Genomic DNA, 17066 nt, shown 5'->3' on the forward strand with positions numbered 1-17066 from the left:
GAGTCACTGAAAGTTTGACTTAAAAGATAATCCGATTGTAGGAGTTCAATTCAAGATCAGTGGGAGAGGCCAAGATCTAATATTGGCAGCAACATGCAATCATAACATAGTTTTCCTGCAGACTAATACTTGTAACAATCAATCACTGCCCTATTGCAAATTAAGTCATGAAAGAAGTCTCCTGTTCTGAAAAAAATAAACAAAAGCAGAGCTTCCAGTAATCATTGCATTTTGTAAAGTAAGGGACAGCAAGCCAGCTTCTCTGTGCTATGTGATACTCACTAGTAAAACGCACAAGTAACTGTAGCTGTAAATGCTTTGGTGTGGGTGTGCTAGCAATCTGGAGCAGTGGAAACCTATTAATATTTCTTAATAGCATTTTCCAGAGGCTTCCACTATCTAATATCCTTAAGTATGTTGGTACTTTTCAGTGAAACTTTACTATTGTTCAGTTATGACCAGGGATCTGAAATTGCTGTATAATAAGAATTAAATCTGTGTGGAAAAGGATAATGGGTACAACAAACTTATGACACGCTCAGCACCTTAACCTTACCGGGCAACATGCATGGTAAACTACATGAAATGGTAAGGGTGTTGGAGATGTCTGGTTCGTAGCCCAAAACATCCTGCCATAAGTGGAGGTCTGATTAGATTACCATGAGGAGGCTATTGAACTTATCTCTTGCTCTGGATATCAGGAATGAGTATAAGCAACATATGTCTATCATAAGTATTCTGTGCTATAACCTGCCTGTCTTCAGGACAGGAAGAAAGTATTTTACTTTCCTTTTTCATCATTTCCCCCTTTCTTCAGGCTAAGTAAGTGTAACTTAAGCAGTTTGACTAATGAAGTAAAATATTTCTAATGTAGAAATCTCTTGCAAATATTTTCACTCTAAGTTATGACCAATTTAAAGAGATTCTCTGTGCTGTTAATGTTACTGGTCTTCAATATGCGTAAAGAACGTGTGCTTGATCCAAGCTGGTGAAGTTTATTAAGGCAGCTGACATGGCTATGCATTGTTCCGAAAGATCATAAAGCTGGAGATTGCTGTTCTTGAGTGGATGGGTGTAGGGGGACCATGGTGCCTATAGATTCTGGAGGAGTCAAGTGTCAAATTTATTACTAGCATTGGACTCTATTCTTACTGGAGAAACCCCAAAAGATACCTTCTTTGGGGGAGCAGGGTAACATAGCTTTTTGTCTTGCAGGAGGCGTCACTTTGTCTCAGAATACACACCAATTGACAGCAATATAGCCTTTTCTGTGAATTCTCATCGTGACAATGGTATGTCTTGGATAAGAGTAATAGATTTATTAGAAACTAGCTTAAGTGCATCCCCTTCCTGTGGATGGGCTCTGGAATTTTAGCTCTGTTAGGCCATATAATCCATTCTTACAGGGCTTTATTTCAGTCTTTTGGCCAGTATCTCTCTTCTTTTAGAGTAGTACTTAACCCTATTTTGCTGGATGCTGAAAGCCCTGGTTCCACAGTTTATGGGTCTAGCTATGCTAATAGGAAGTTCTGGAGTGCTTTGTAGCTGGGGGCAAAGGGGGCAACATGATGCTAAAATCAATTTGATCATGTTCTGACCCATTCCTGTATCCATTCAAAGCATGCCATGAAAGAACTGTAGTTTAATTTGTGTAGCAGCTGAGGTAGCTCATTTTAATGCTTATGTAGCTTTTAGCTGCTTCCTGCCTTTATTTGCTGTGCCTACTGCTGTCAAAGATAATTTTGCATTAGAAGGGGCAGTGTTCAGAACAAGCTGGTTCTGCCCCCTTGACCTCAATCAAGGATTGGTCCCTGGGTCTGACTGTCAGTGTAGACATAGCTTCTGATGCTTACTACAAACAGAGCTAGAATAAAATTTCATGTTTCCTAGTGGACTTAAAGAAAATGCTGCTTAACTGACTTCTCAAACATTTACTGTTTACTTCTTGCTCTTACAGGGAAAATTAACTGTGGTGAAAGGCTTGGTGAAAGGTTTGAGAATGGCCTAAGGATGACATTCACATCATGGGGGGCTTTCTGTGTCAGAAATCCACGTCCTGTTATCCTCTTCTCTGTGGTCTTCATTGCAATGTGCTGCTCAGGCTTTGTGTATGTTAAAGCAACTACAAACCCTGTAGATCTCTGGTCAGCCCCAAGCAGCCAAGCTCGCAAGGAGAAAGAGTACTTTGACACACACTTTGGGCCTTTCTTTCGTACTGAACAACTTATTATTCAAGCACCAAACAGCCATCCAGACACCTATTCACCTTACCCATCAGGAGCAGATGTACCCTTTGGGCCTCCACTTGGCAAAGAGATTCTCCATCAGGTAATTGGGACTTCCCAAGAGCAAAGACCTGAACATACCTAACAGGTACAACCGTATGGAGTTGGCTTCCATCTGTAATGCCATGCATCCATCAAAACAATCACTCATTCATATTAAAAATCCTAGTTTTATTATAAAAGCATTTTGCTGAAAACCTTGTCTTTTGACCTCTTCTGTTAGAGGTAGACTTGCAAGCTAAGTCCCAGTAAGTATTCTATGTGAACACAGAAATGATGAAATTAGTCATGTGCTTTTATTGATGTGTGCCACTGCCTTTGGAAACTTACAGAAATATAGCATGCACTTAAGTCCTGTCTTGCAAGGGAAATGCTTTCATGTGCTGCTTTTAAACTGTGCTTTGGTTTGGTTTTTTCAAGGTGCTGGATTTGCAGGATGCTATTGTCAACATAACTGCTTCTTTTGACAATGAGACTGTAATGCTGAAAGACATTTGCCTGGCTCCTCTTACTCCTTACAACAACAACTGCACTATATTGAGTGTACTCAACTACTTTCAGAACAGTCATTCTGTACTAGATCACACTATTGGGGATGAGTTCTTTGTCTATGCTGACTACCACAGTCACTTCTTATACTGTGTTCGGTAAGCAGTACGATTACATGTTTTTCTAACTGTAGGCCAACTAGATCTTTGTCTTGCTGGCAGACAAAACTAGCTAGTTCTCGCTGTCCCCTTGAACCTTTTCTTATCCCTTTTTAAACTCGCAATACTATGTGGAACTGCAGATTAGTATCGATTGCTTCTGTTTCTTTGTCTCAGTACTTCAGCAGGAAAAATTAATCAGGTTTCAGGTTAAGCTTGGTTTGGTGCAGACACTGGCTCTGTTTTACCTTAACCATGTTTCAAACACTTCTGAGAAGTAGAATTCTGATACAGAAGACAGTTTCTAAGCTTTCACTTCAGTTTATAGGTCAGTTGAGTAGAAGCCACTCCTTGTCTTAGAAGCTGTAAGGAAGTCACCTTTAAAACTGTATTTAAATTCAAAGCAAACATAGCACAAGGCAATGTATCACTAGCAGTCTTACCTCATTTCTCTCTTCATAGTCAGTTATAACACAACAGCTTTTTACTTTTTTGTCCTGTGGTGCTGTGTCTTAGTTGTCAAGCAGAAGCTAACAATTATTGCTGGTGATCTTTTTAGGGCTCCAGCATCACTGAATGACACAAGCTTGCTTCACGATCCCTGCTTAGGAACATTTGGTGGACCTGTATTTCCATGGCTGGTGTTGGGAGGATATGATGGTAGGTGGCAGAACAGTGTTACAGTTTAAGTCTTGAAAGTACATACTTGTGTGCTGCCTTTGGCACTAAAGGAGTGTTCTCATTCAACACACGTTTAAATGCACTCCAGAGAAACTGGAGTTTTGTTAAACTTTCAGTAAGCAAGGATATTTTAAATAACTTTTCAGTAGATCAGTGCTGAGATTGGAGGCAGACTGCTTGCATTTGGCCCTTCCAGCGTAGTCTATTACTAGAACATACTTGTCTTGTTGACAAGTATGCAAGTGTTCAGTCCGCTTTGGGCCTGCTAAAGGATCTTTAGTTTTTGGAGACTAGATAAAGATATGAAGTATCTCAAGTTGACGTGCTGGGTTACGCATGTATTTTGCTTTTGAGTTAGAATAAAGTTTTGACACTGATCTATCAAAGCGGTTAGGAATAGATAAAGATGTTCACAAAGGAAACCCTTTCATAATTATTTTGAAGCCAGAATTTTGTTGAAGCAATTTATCTATCAAGTTATGTTTAATTGAATATAGCAAACACAAATGTACTAAAACAGCCTTTGAGGACAAGCACTTGATTAAACTACAGATTTTTGTACTTGCTTTGAGTAAAACCTAAGTATGCAAGAGGCACCATGTTTAAGAAACCACATCCTGTTATCTCACTAGATGGAAAGTTGTTAAGTACTGGTTATATAGTAGCCCCTTGTCTAACCATGCAACAATTTAACGTTGGGGTGCCATGAACATGGTAAATAATGAATGATTACTTTTGAGTACAATCTGGAGTGCTTATCAACTTCCATTCTTATTTCAGTAATGTCTATTCTTATTTCAGTAGTGTTTTTGAGGACTCAATGTTGTTAAACAGATTGCATTTAATGGAGTTGTGGGAATGGGATTGCTTCGGACAGTACTAATGTTAAACTTAGTTGTACCTGCCTATACTGGAATGTAAGCTCTATTTCATAATGCCTGACAATTTTTTTCCTACTCTATAGATGATAATTATAATAATGCTACAGCTCTTGTTATTACTTTTCCTGTCAACAACTACTACAATGACTCAAGAAAGCTAATGAAAGCTTTGGCATGGGAAAAAGAGTAAGTAGGCTGCCTGTATTCTGAAATGCATACATTACTTAGAGCAACCTTTAAATGTAGATACATGAAAAACACCTGTACTGCACTAACAGTTTCTCAGTATAACTACAGGGATGTTTTGAGAAGCAGCAACACCTGTTAAGGACAGACTATACGGGTCACAAGACTTTCACTTTATCTGGCATACTGCATTTCCTTTGAGGAGATGGTCACTAACAGACTAGAACCTGTCTAGTCCAGTAGTACTTGCTGATAAGTAACTTTAGAAAGGATTTTATATATTTCACTTTGGATAGAATTACACAGGTAGACTCTCCAATCTACTGGACCGTTACCACCATTGGAAAGGTCCAGCATTATCCTGTAGTCCTTGAACTGCAATTTTTACAGAAGTCTTCCAGATGGGGATCTAAAGCTTTCATCCCCTTCACCATCTTGAAGAGCTGATGTTGGCTTACACAGGCCAGCTGCTCTGGCTAACAGTTCGGATAAAAACTACTCTACTAGAAAGTCTGAGACTAAGTACAAGCGTAACTAGTGTCTACCTGTGTCACAAGCACTTCTCTTCAGTTAGGGGAACTGAAATAAGGGCTAATAAATTGTTCAAGTATTGTAAGCAAGCTGCAGTCATATTTCATGTGTGTACTTCTAGGTCTAGCTTTGAGGAAAACTGCACTTACGCTTTGAAACAGTTTATGCTTATGCAAGATATCTGGTTGTCCTCAAACTCTGGAGAGAACATGGAAGGTATTTCAGCATAGTGTATTTCTAGTGCTTGGAGTAGAGTTCTAGGGATATGTAGTCAGCACCCCTCTTTTAAAATTGAGGAATGTCCCTCAAAATACTGCCTGGCCACAGTGCACTCTTGTACCACACAGATAATTTAAATTTGCACTCAGATGACTTCCAACTATTTCTTATACAAGATGGTTTATGCTTTAAAGTGTGACTGATTTTTTTTTTTTTTTTCTTTTAGGTTTATTAACTTTTTGAAGAACTATAATAATCCAAACTTAACTATATCATTTTCTGCGGAACGGAGCATTGAAGATGAAATAAATCGTGAAAGCAAGAGTGATATTGGCACTGTGTTGATAAGCTATATTGTAATGTTTGTGTACATCTCCCTAGCTCTGGGACGTATTCAGAGCTGTAGAAGACTGCTGGTATGTGTATAGTTCTCATTGCTATAAACAGTGAAGCTACAGCTTGCTGACTGGTTTTTCTTAGCTTTAAGTGACTGAAATGTTTTTGCAGACTGCTCATATACAATCTTGTCTTAAAGCATTGAGTCCTCCTTGGGTAGGAGCTAGGGGGAGCATTGTCCTTCTTGTCATACTTGACAATTCGTGTGCTTCATAGCCTGAACTAAGTCTATTTTCACTTGAGATGTGCAGTTAACTTAAGCTTTAAGGCTTATAGCTTCAAGGTTTTTTTTAACAATATCTGGATCTTCAAAAGAACTAGAAAAGTAAGCTTTCTACTAGCTACACTAAATGTAAGAATATTGTTTTTACCTTTGCCAAAATCTGTTCTGTGTGATGATGCTGGTTTCGCTGACAGTCATTACAACTTTTTTAGGTGGATTCAAAGATTTCCATGGGCATTGCAGGCATCCTGATTGTACTGAGCTCGGTGGCATGTTCTGTAGGCATTTTCAGCTACTTTGGAATCCCACTGACACTGATTGTGATAGAAGTAATTCCCTTCTTGGTGCTGGCTATTGGGGTGGACAACATTTTCATTATAGTTCAGACACTTCAGGTATGTATTCTTTTATACAGACTCTTCTAAATGTGCCTGTTATCTTCGAAGGCTGTTAACTTGGAGCAGAGTCGTCTACGTTTCAGTGCTCAGCCCAGTCTGAGCAGCTCTGGACTCTCACAGGATATCTAGTGGTCTTGAAGAGAGCCAAGATTATACATACATTCCCTGCCCCTCCCTCCCCTTTCCCCGCCCCCCTCTCCACCCCCCCAAATTAAAACATCTACTTTTTCTTACTGCTGGTTGATAGCAAGCTCATTTAACATAGTTTCTGATGCACATACTAATGATGTACAAATAAATAATATTTTTAACCTCCTTCCCTGGTAGTTGTAGAACTTGACTACTACTTTGATCGCTTGTAATTTTAGTGTATTGTGAGCAGGAATCGTGGACTAAACTACACCCTTCAGACCAGGACTTCTGACACTAAGTCTGAGTGGGTAATTGGCTTTCTAATTTGACAGGCTCAATAACCCACTGAAACTCGCACTGCCTCTGGCAAGTGTGTGGTTTTTGCTAAAGTACTGAACTTACTACTGTATTTTAATTCAAGTTTGAAGCAAGGCAACAGGGGATGTTCATGCTGCTTTTGTATTGGAGGATCTCTGCTTTTTTTATCTAACTCATGTTAATGCAGTGAAAATGATAGAAGATAGGTTTGGATGTTTAAAAGTTGTGGGTTTTTTTTTTTAAAGCCATATGAAAGCACTTTCTAAAGGGCATGATTCCTAATTATAATAAATTATTCCCTTAAAACAGAGAGATGAGCGCCTTCAGGGTGAAACTCTGGATAAACAGATTGGCAGAGTCTTGGGAGATGTGGCACCCAGTATGTTTCTCTCATCTTTTTCGGAGACTGTGGCATTTTTTCTTGGTAAGACTTCAATATTTGAAGTTAAGGGCCTTATACCTGCATATTGCAAGAATAAATGTAAAACTAAATATGAAAATAAAGCAAGAATTTGCAGAGGGAGTTTAGCTTAGTTGTTCATTGCTATAATCAAGTTTAACTTGACCTCTGCTGAGGATAGGCATTGTAGCACTTCAAGAGACTGGCACAGTTAAAAAGATGTAATTCTGAATCTGTCACGCTCTTCAAAAGGCTGGAGCTTTTTACTGATTTGTAGTGACTGACAAGTCTAAATTTGACCTTAGTAATATATTAAATATCAGGGTGTACTAGTTCGTACATTGCATTCACTCATCTTGCCACTGCTTGGAAAAATGCCCCTATGACAGATTATGTTTGAGGTTCGCTTTTATGGTGTGTGTTAGAGGCGTATCTTATGTTGTTACCCTTCAAGTATGAATTGGCCTTCTTTCGTAATGAACTTGTTTACTTGGAGTGTAATTTTCCATTGGTTCAACTTGCATTGAGTGGCTTAATATTGAAGCAAGATCTTACTTGACAGCACTCCTTAACTAGCCTTTTATGCAGCCTGCACAAGACTAGTAACTTTGGAATTGAGAAATGTCTTAAAGCTAGTCACTTCTTTGCACAGCCTTAATGCTGTCAAACAGGTCAATGACAGCAATTGTAGCCAGGCTGATTTACTTTGAAGAGGAAGGCTCTTTGTCCTGCTAACACTTAAATTGGGTATCTGTCTAGAAAATGCTCATGCATGTCTAAGAGAAGGGAGCCTGCTTGTTTAACAAACTGGGTCACTTCTTTCAGGGACACTGTCTACGATGCCAGCGGTTCGGACATTCTCCCTTTTTGCTGGAATGGCTGTGCTCATAGACTTTATTCTTCAAGTCACTTGCTTTGTAAGTCTCCTGGGCTTGGATATTAGGCGTCAAGAGGTGAGTATAAATACATCTGTAACTGCAGTGTAATAGAGATGGCATTTTCTGCAGAACTGTACTAAGTTTGGCATTTAATCAATTTTCAGAGGAATAGACTGGATATTCTGTGTTGCATCAAAGGCAATGAAGAAATGAGCGGAGTCCAACGTTCTGAGAGCATCTTATTTCAGTTCTTCAAAAATCTGTATTCTCCATATCTGCTTAAGGATTGGATGAGACCAATAGTAGTATGTATACTCTGTTTACAGTAAGCAGTCATCTAAACTTGAGTAAAAGTGTAGTGAGCCTGAAGGTCTTATACTGAAGAAAAATCTTCAACACAAAGAAACAAATGAAGCTTCTAGGATTTTTGCTTTCAGCATTAGTATTGGAATAAGCTTTTGTAACTGCAAGAGTATTTCTAGTAAATAAGGGGCTTGACCTTGGATTGTCCAAAGCCCAGAGTTAAGAGTTGCATTACTGACAATCAAATCACTTTAGGCATATGTCAAAAATCAGCACGTGTTGGCTCCTACACGGCATTAATCTAGAGTGGTGTTGCTGAATCTGTGATTCAGTTTGAGGTTACTGTGCTTATTTACAGAAGGTGTTTTGGCATATCTTTTGCTCTTGCCTTCTAAGTATAAATTTTCCCTTATGCCTGCTTGAGTAGCTAGGTTTTACTGCTACTGTTGTACTAAGCCTGCGTAGCATACTTAAGCTAGAGCCTCTTTGCATGGTTGCTATTAACTTAGTAAATGACTTCTATTGCTTGTTGTTTCTGTACAGTTCTCACTTCCATTAATTTGCTTTTTTGCAGATAGCAGTGTTTGTGGGTGTTCTGTCATTCAGTACAGCAGTTATGCACAATGTAGAGATTGGACTGGATCAGTCTCTCTCAATGCCAGATGTAAGTCTTAAGATCATGTCGCTCTTCAGCAATTTGTGGCTGAATTGAAACGTGGGTATCTTGGGCTACCTCGACATTATGTAATAGTAACTCAAAACTTCCCCTTTAAGGACTCCTATGTAATGGATTACTTCAGCCAGCTCAGCAAGTACCTGCATGCAGGGCCTCCTGTCTACTTCGTCCTAGAAGAAGGGCACAACTACACCTCTTTGGAAGGGCAGAACATGGTGTGTGGTGGAATGGGATGTAATAATGATTCACTTGTCCAGCAAGTCTTCAATGCTGCGGAAATTGGTAGCTAGTAAGTCTTTCATGCTTTTCTCTGCATAGTCACATGGAAGAGATGTAGCTGACCGGAGTGTGTCCTTTTAATTTAGTTCAGGCTCAGCTGTAGATTGCACAACTGACACTCTATCGTACTTGCTTTATACTGTGGTTCTGGGAGGGTAGGGGGGAGGGAAGAAGCTGTGGCAATCTCCTAGAACGAGGATAAAACCTTTCTGGACTGGTGGGATATATTGATGTACTTGGGTTTGGAAAAGGGGCTTGATACTTCAAGGAATCTGGGAATGGTAGGGAGAAAAACTCTTGAAAACCTCTCAGTATGGTTAAGCTCTCCTGGAAAATTACTTGTATGCTCAGCTTCTAAACTTGGTGGATAAACTATCCTAGCCTGGCAAGGCTAAGCAGGAGTTGCATCTGGAGTTCAGTAGCTAACAACTGAAGAAAGTCTCTTCCTGGTTCCTTCCACTGTAGTTCGGTGGTTTTACTTCAGCCTAACTGAAGGAGGAGCCTTGGTTGAAAACTGCAGCCACAATATCTGGAATAGGATGGGGCATAGAGTCGACAGGGGAATGGAAAGCTGAGCTTGGCAGTGGGACTTGAATGCACGGAAGAAGCTCCTGCTGTTTGCTAGCCGCAGTGTTACGAGCAAGACTGGCTCTTGGATGGGGTGCTGCAGCAGGGGGCTACATGGAGAGCTAAGTAGCTTGGATCAGAGTGAGTTGACATGGAGTAAGTCAGCACTGGAGAGATAAAGGGATGTGTTCTGGAATGAAACATAAAATTACTGATGATGTTTATGTTATTTTATTAGCACGAGGATAGGCTATGCCCCATCATCCTGGATTGATGACTACTTTGACTGGGTGAAGCCGCAGTCATCCTGTTGCAGAGTCTACAATACCACTGGACAGTTTTGCAATGCTTCAGGTATTAGCATCCATCTTGTTGCTAGGGGATTAGTTTGGTTTATAAGTTTAAGCCAAAACATTTTATCATGGTATGAGTCAAGTGAATAGCTCTTACTGTGAGCAGGCACCTCTTGAATTGCCCTCTAATTTGAACTGCTGTTGAGTGAACTTAAACATTCTACTGGAGTGCTGCAGGTTGAAGACAGCCTACCTAGAGAGCCAGTGTAATGATCATTCAGAAAATAACTTGTTATAAAAATGTTGATCCTTCTGCTGGTTTCGTTAGAGCACACAAACTTAGTGCTCTGTTTTTGTTTGGATCCTTCAGTTTGGTATAATTCTCATCGGGTTTAATGTAGATAGTGCACAAGTAACTGAGTTCTCTGGTAGCCCTTGCCTTAGTAGTAATAAATAAAAATAAAGGACTACAAATTTTATACAGAATTTCAGGGTTGATTAGTTATTTCATCAGTGAAAATGCTTTTTATGGAATTGTATCCTGTAGTATTGCATGTCAGAAGTTACTAGTGTTACGACTAGTTATCAAGAATACTTCATCCTGTAGCTGACCTTCTTCCTGTATTCCTTCAGTCACTGATCCATCCTGCACTCGTTGTCGACCATTGACTCAAGAAGGCAAGCAGAGACCACAGGGCAAAGACTTCATGACATTTTTGCCAATGTTCTTATCGGACAACCCTAATCCTAAATGTGGCAAAGGGTAAGAGCCATATTCTACGTGTCTTGCTTAGACCAGTTTGTCAAAGATACTTGCTCTGGAAGTGTGACTTTTTTATGTCTGCAAGGTTGTATTTCTAGTGTCCTTCTGAAAGGTATACAAAGATTGACATTTCACCTGTTCTATAGTATTTTCTGAAAAAAAACTGGGAAAACAGTGCATCATCAACTAAATGGAAGAGCAGCTTTCCCCTGTACAAAGAGAAACAACTTCTATAGTCAGTCTGTTCTAGTACATCCTGTGCAATCTTGAAATGTATTGTGCTCTGAAGTTTTTATCAGTTTTGGAAACTGTTAGAAACAGGATTATAAGTTATAAAAACTAATAAATTTGAATGGTGCTCACTGACATTGACATCTAAAATGTTACTATGTTTATATAGAGGACACGCTGCATATAACTCTGCTGTCAACTTTATAAACAACAAATCTGATATTGGAGCTACTTATTTTATGACTTACCATACTGTACTGAAAACATCGTCTGATTTTATTGATGCTATGAAGAAAGCTCGGGTTATAGCAGATAACATTACTGAAACCATGGGCATCAAAGAGAAGAACTACCGGGTGTTTCCTTACAGGTATGCTTAGATCTTTCTTGCCTTCGTGACAAATACTCAACTTGAGGAACTGAGAAAAGGTACTGGTTAATAACATCTTAGAGACTTGAGTCTTGAGTTTTGTCTAACAGGAGGTAATATAGAGACTGGAATGTCTAGTGAAACCACAAAAATACAACTTGCATCCACAGCACTAACTTCCCTTTAGTGTGGTTGATAACTAACTTAAATCAAGAAACCTGTCCTTCACCACAAAGGTAGCTCTGGCTTCAACTTGGGCACTTCCTAGCTTTCACAGTAGGGTTTAATAGTTCTAACTTAAGCAGATATGTTGACCTGGGTCGTTGCAAGCTGTAATGTGAATGTATTGACTTCAAACTTAAGTTATTTAAGTTTAAAGCAAAGGCAGCAGTGATGTCAAGTACTGCTTGTCTTAATGCTTGCATGGTTAACATACTAAGACTCTGTATAAGAGTACCACAATGAAATTGAGTTGGAATTGGTATCTGTACAGCTGAAATACTAATCTCTCTGCTTCAAAGAATCCTGTCCATCCTTATGGTCTCACTGCATAATGAATCAGTTCAGACCCTCTGCAGTAGTTCCTGCAGATACCACAATCGATCTGAGGAACTGCCTTCTGGCAACTACTGTAGCTGCTTACATTGAAGTGTGGGAATTACCCTGACTTCCAGATACAACATTTATTTGATGTGTTAGTGAAGAGTTGTCATATAAGAGCCAGTGTTCCGTAGGAGTCATTCCACTGATGCTAGGAAGCCAGTTCCTGTTGGTGACTTCTGTAAGGAGGGAACTACTTTATCCTTAGCACAGAAGCTAATCTGATATTAGCATATAACAAGGAAGATGGCTAACTACAACTTCTCTTCTTTCCACAGTGTGTTTTATGTCTTCTATGAACAATACTTGACAATTGTGCATGATGCTATCTTTAACCTCTGCATCTCCTTGGGATCAATATTTTTGGTGACAACTGTGCTGCTTGGTTTTGAAGTATGGGCTGCTGTTGTAGTTGCAGTAACTATTGCTATGATAATCGTCAACATGTTTGGAGTGATGTGGCTCTGGGGCATCAGCTTGAATGCAGTTTCATTAGTAAATCTTGTCATGGTAAGTTAACAAGACATCCCTCTGCTTCTGTTTCCAAGTCTTGAACAGTTCTGTGTCTCTTATGTATATATTCATGATACTGTGTAGTATTTTCTACTAAATTTCAACATGCATTTGAACAGTAGTGGAACTATCTTAATAAATCTAGATGGTGTGTAGAAAATGGGTTTATTCTGACAACTAGTCCTAGTACTGATAACAGCAATTGAACTGTAAGCTATACTGCATCTGGTAGTGATTTCTTCTGTTCTGCAGCAACAGTTGTATTGCTACTATATAGACTAGGTGCTCTTGCACATCTGCAGAGGTTATTCATGCCTAAGGTAAGCATACATAGGTTAGTGTTAGGGCTTCTGCTGTATTTATGTTTTACAGAGTAGATCTGTGACATGGTAGCACCAGTATTGTTCCTGCATAAATGGATGAAACCACTTGGGCAGAGAGTGCCTTGGTGAAGCACCCCAGAGCTTAATAACTAATAGCTGAGTGCTGGAGCTCTGGCTTACCTTGCTCTCCAGAGATTCATTGCAGATCTGAGAAAGTTACGAGAGAGTAAACTGTTGCCCCATGTTACAACTAGGCATATGTTCATGCAAGTCTACCTGCTAGATAAGTGTAAGATTTGCCAACTGTTCAATCAGTGTTGTAAATGACTACTTAAACAGCTTGTTTTTAAGATTAAAGTGTTAAACTCGCCTGAATTTTTATGGTATCAAATCAGCATATATACTAAATGAGCATGTATACTCAGCGTTACTCTAAAGCAATGTTATTGCAGCTAATATCTGTAAAGTGATTTTAGTGGTCGGTGTTCACTGCACGCACTGTATTGAAGCCAGCTTTCTTCAACATCAAGAAACTTTTGTCCTCCAAAACGATCTCATGTTCTGATTCCTGTTTTATCAGACTAATTGTCCATTAGTAATGACTGGTGGTAAAATGCCATACAGTACCTGTAACAGCCTCTAGTAACCAAGTAATGCTGAGCTTGTACCTTCCAGTGACATTTTAACCCTGGGAACTGAACACAGCTGCTTGAAGCTCTCTAGCCTGTCTAGAGTTCCAAGTAGAGACCTTACCATCAAAGTGCTCATCTAAATGATATTTTCATGTATGTTTCTTTTCACTCTCTAGAGTTGTGGTATTGCTGTGGAATTCTGCAGTCACGTGACAAGAGCATTCACGGTTAGTACTAAGGGCAGTAGAGTGGAGCGTGCAGAAGAAGCTCTGTCTCACATGGGCAGTTCAGTAAGTATCTGCTGTATGGAGGGGAAAATGAGTAGCCAAGTTACAACTTATAGACTATGCCAATATCCTTAAGTCATAAGGATGGCCTTGCCTTTTATTTTTTAAATACTTGGTTAAAACTCTTAGAGGTCAACCTAGGCTTCTACTAGTAATAGGGGTGATCAAGACTGAATTTTTAGTCTGATGTTACTACTACCTAATAGTAGAGAACAGAGCTAAAAGCCTTAGCTGAACTAGTAGTTTGGATTAACCTTGAATTGTCCCATTGAAGTTTAAGTGCTTCTCTCTTCCAGATACTCAGAGATGACTAGGCAAGGTTGTTCTGAATGTCAGATGCAATTGAAACTTTGGGAATGCAGGCAGGGCTCAGTATTTAGGCAGTACTGTCATGTCACTTAGACTAAGATAAGCAACCTGGATGGGGTTGGAATAGACTGTTCTGGTGATACATGTACTGGACCCAGGTAAGAAACTTCACTGGAATGTGAGTTACTTCAGTGATGGCTTTCATCTCTATCTGCCTGAAGTAAAAATTGAACTAGAACTACGTGGCCGTAGAGATTAGAGTGGATTTTTGATCATACTGAGCCTGGCTTGTGGTGTCAGGTTCTAGTGGGACCAAGAAGTTGAACTCTTCTCCTGGGTAGGTCTTGGATTTGGTTCTAAGGACTAACAGGTAAGGAGGTATACTGCATGTAGAAGCCGCAAATTACGTAAAAATTTTAGCAAATAAATACTTAAAGCAAACGGATTATATAAAGCCCTACTTATCACTTAAAAACACTTTTTTTTATTGACAGGTTTTCAGTGGTATCACACTGACCAAATTTGGAGGAATTGTAGTATTGGCTTTTTCCAAATCTCAAATCTTCAAGATATTCTACTTCAGGATGTATCTAGCCATGGTTCTGCTGGGAGCAACACATGGACTAATATTTCTTCCGGTTCTGCTTAGTTACATAGGTAAGATGTGACAGTCTGCTCTAAAACGCACTTCAAACAAAAATAGCTTGGTACCTGTGGACACTTTCTCTCCATTAAATAGGAAGGATTGCAAGGTTAATAAGCAGTATTTTGGTCTGTTGGAAAGCAAGGGTTGACTGGTGGCAGTGCAAACCCACCGTCACAGGCATGCTGAACTAAAGCAACCACAGCCTGCTCCGTGTGGCTGCGCTGTGCTGTTCTTCGTGGAGGTGGCTGCCTAGGCCCCTGTGGCCCAACAGACGGCAGCACGATTAATGTCTCTAAACCTGGGGACAGGATGGTGGGTGAAAGCAACAAACCTGCTGTGGGAGAGTGTTCCTGCACTTCGCAGAGGCGATCTTGCTTTGCAGTAAGGATGGTCCAAACACTGTTCTCTTGAATTTGGAAATTCATGCCTATGGTGTAGTTCTTAAAAGCCTACTTTAACTGAGCCTTACTTAAGGGGATTAAGATTGATGGGCATTCACCTACTGCCCTTGCTGCTGCTGACAGCTATTAACAGCTGAGCAGAAACATGTTTCTGAAGTCTCATCAATGTTAAGCTGGACCTAGACAACTAAGATCATGCATGCTTCTTGATGACTGACTGATCTGCTGTAACACTGAGACTTTGGAATAACTCTGTTTTCTCTTGCTCAGGCCCATCAGTAAATAAAGCTAAAACTCGTGCTGCACAAGAGAGGACCAGAGGTACAGAACGGGAGAGACTCCTCTACTTCTAGTTTTTAGCAGTGTTCAGTGGACTCCATGAACTGTGGCTTAGGCCCAACTTAAGAACTGAAGCGCAGCCATGTTCTATGACTATCACACTGTAACCACCACTGACTTGACTCCTGCACAGATTCAACTGGAAGATACCAGCTGCAGCTTTGGACATAGCTTTAAACTCAGGAAATGCTCCGTGTGGCTCATGTAACAGTATTACTAAAACTAGATGTGCTAACAAGATTACTAAAACACTTCTGTTTTCAAGAGGTTGCATCTTTTTCTTCTAGAAACCTAAACCAGCTGTATTGTGAGTTGAATAGCTTTTTTGTCAATGAAACGGAGGTGATGTGTTTGAGAATGGACTGCTAAACCACTGACACTAATTTTAAATGCAGGTCAATGCAATTTTTGTCTCTATTTTTAGGGGGAAGCCATCACAAGTTATAATATTTTTAGTACTATTTGCCAAAATGTCTTGTATATACTTTATTATAAAATAGTAATTTTGTAGTTCAAAAATCTACTTAAATGCAATAAATTAAGTTTATACATTTCAGTGGAAGAGTCTTTCAGAACGTTGCGGGCTTCATGAGAGCTTGTTCTCCAAAAACTTGTTTGAAGAAGGTGACATGTTCTTCACAATGCTCACCTAAGGGGGGGGGGGGGCAAAATAAAAGTTAACGTTAACTTTAAAACTCAGAAGCAAGATTGTGTAGTTTCACTTACGTCAATTTGTACGTACTAATTCTTATCTTTATTGCCTTTGAGTAAAGGAGTTTAACAATTTTAAAGCAGTGGAATACTGAGGTATCTCCAGTCCTGTGACAAGTATTCTTGTGGTGAAGTGGATGTCTGATCTAGTTCCTGTATCTAACCAGCAGATTCATATCCATGAGTTCTTTACTGTCAAGATACAAGATCTTTGGAGTGGGATTCTGTGCCTATAGACTATCTGGTGATTAAGAACATGTCACCAGTGTAAGCAGTTTAGCTTGGTTTTTAAAGTGAGAGGAACTGTAGTATAAAACGGGCCTTGAATTTTTGTAATCTGTGGAAACAGACAACTGAACTCAAAGGTTTCTTGACCCAGTTCCTGGCTTCAGGAGAAAGCACTAATTGGAGGTAATGGCTTTGCTAAACTAAGCGGTGCAAGCCAAACAGGTTGGCTTAATCTGCAAGTTCCTGTTTGGCTCAGTCTCTTTCCTCCTGGTTACAGTATACAAAGGGGTAAGACAAGTTAACTTTGGAACAGGCTAGAATGCACCAAGGGTTTTATCTTATAATACAGACTTGGCTGGAGTGGAAGTGAAACAAGTCTTAGTTCTGTTTGCACAACTGAGTATCTTGGTCTTATTGCTT

At 39.7% G+C, this 17066-nt stretch overlaps 2 protein-coding genes across 2 annotated transcripts in view; one reads left to right on the plus strand and one right to left on the minus strand.

The window, feature by feature from the left end:
- Positions 1 to 16263, plus strand: part of NPC1 (Niemann-Pick disease, type C1) — a gene marked incomplete at its 5' end in the record, with an annotated part of 21741 nt that extends 5478 nt beyond the window's left edge. The window contains 19 exons of the mRNA XM_009574306.1: positions 1216 to 1292; positions 1958 to 2328; positions 2706 to 2932; positions 3492 to 3592; positions 4578 to 4680; positions 5657 to 5846; positions 6262 to 6444; positions 7207 to 7321; positions 8123 to 8250; positions 8340 to 8480; positions 9053 to 9142; positions 9253 to 9443; positions 10239 to 10354; positions 10927 to 11056; positions 11457 to 11657; positions 12536 to 12767; positions 13902 to 14015; positions 14816 to 14978; positions 15639 to 16263. Of these exons, the coding sequence (XP_009572601.1) occupies positions 1216 to 1292; positions 1958 to 2328; positions 2706 to 2932; positions 3492 to 3592; positions 4578 to 4680; positions 5657 to 5846; positions 6262 to 6444; positions 7207 to 7321; positions 8123 to 8250; positions 8340 to 8480; positions 9053 to 9142; positions 9253 to 9443; positions 10239 to 10354; positions 10927 to 11056; positions 11457 to 11657; positions 12536 to 12767; positions 13902 to 14015; positions 14816 to 14978; positions 15639 to 15721 (2956 nt within the window). The remainder of the gene's footprint in view (positions 1 to 1215; positions 1293 to 1957; positions 2329 to 2705; positions 2933 to 3491; positions 3593 to 4577; positions 4681 to 5656; positions 5847 to 6261; positions 6445 to 7206; positions 7322 to 8122; positions 8251 to 8339; positions 8481 to 9052; positions 9143 to 9252; positions 9444 to 10238; positions 10355 to 10926; positions 11057 to 11456; positions 11658 to 12535; positions 12768 to 13901; positions 14016 to 14815; positions 14979 to 15638) is intronic.
- The window catches only part of LOC104074246 (chromosome unknown open reading frame, human C18orf8), a gene marked incomplete at its 5' end in the record, with an annotated part of 14068 nt that continues 13165 nt past the window's right edge, over positions 16164 to 17066 (minus strand). The window contains one exon of the mRNA XM_009574307.1: positions 16164 to 16356. Within this exon, the coding sequence (XP_009572602.1) occupies positions 16277 to 16356 (80 nt within the window). The remainder of the gene's footprint in view (positions 16357 to 17066) is intronic.

This window comes from Fulmarus glacialis, unplaced genomic scaffold (genome assembly GCF_000690835.1).
Source record: "Fulmarus glacialis isolate BGI_N327 unplaced genomic scaffold, ASM69083v1 scaffold17353, whole genome shotgun sequence".
In the NCBI taxonomy this organism is placed as follows: Eukaryota; Metazoa; Chordata; class Aves; order Procellariiformes; family Procellariidae; genus Fulmarus; species Fulmarus glacialis.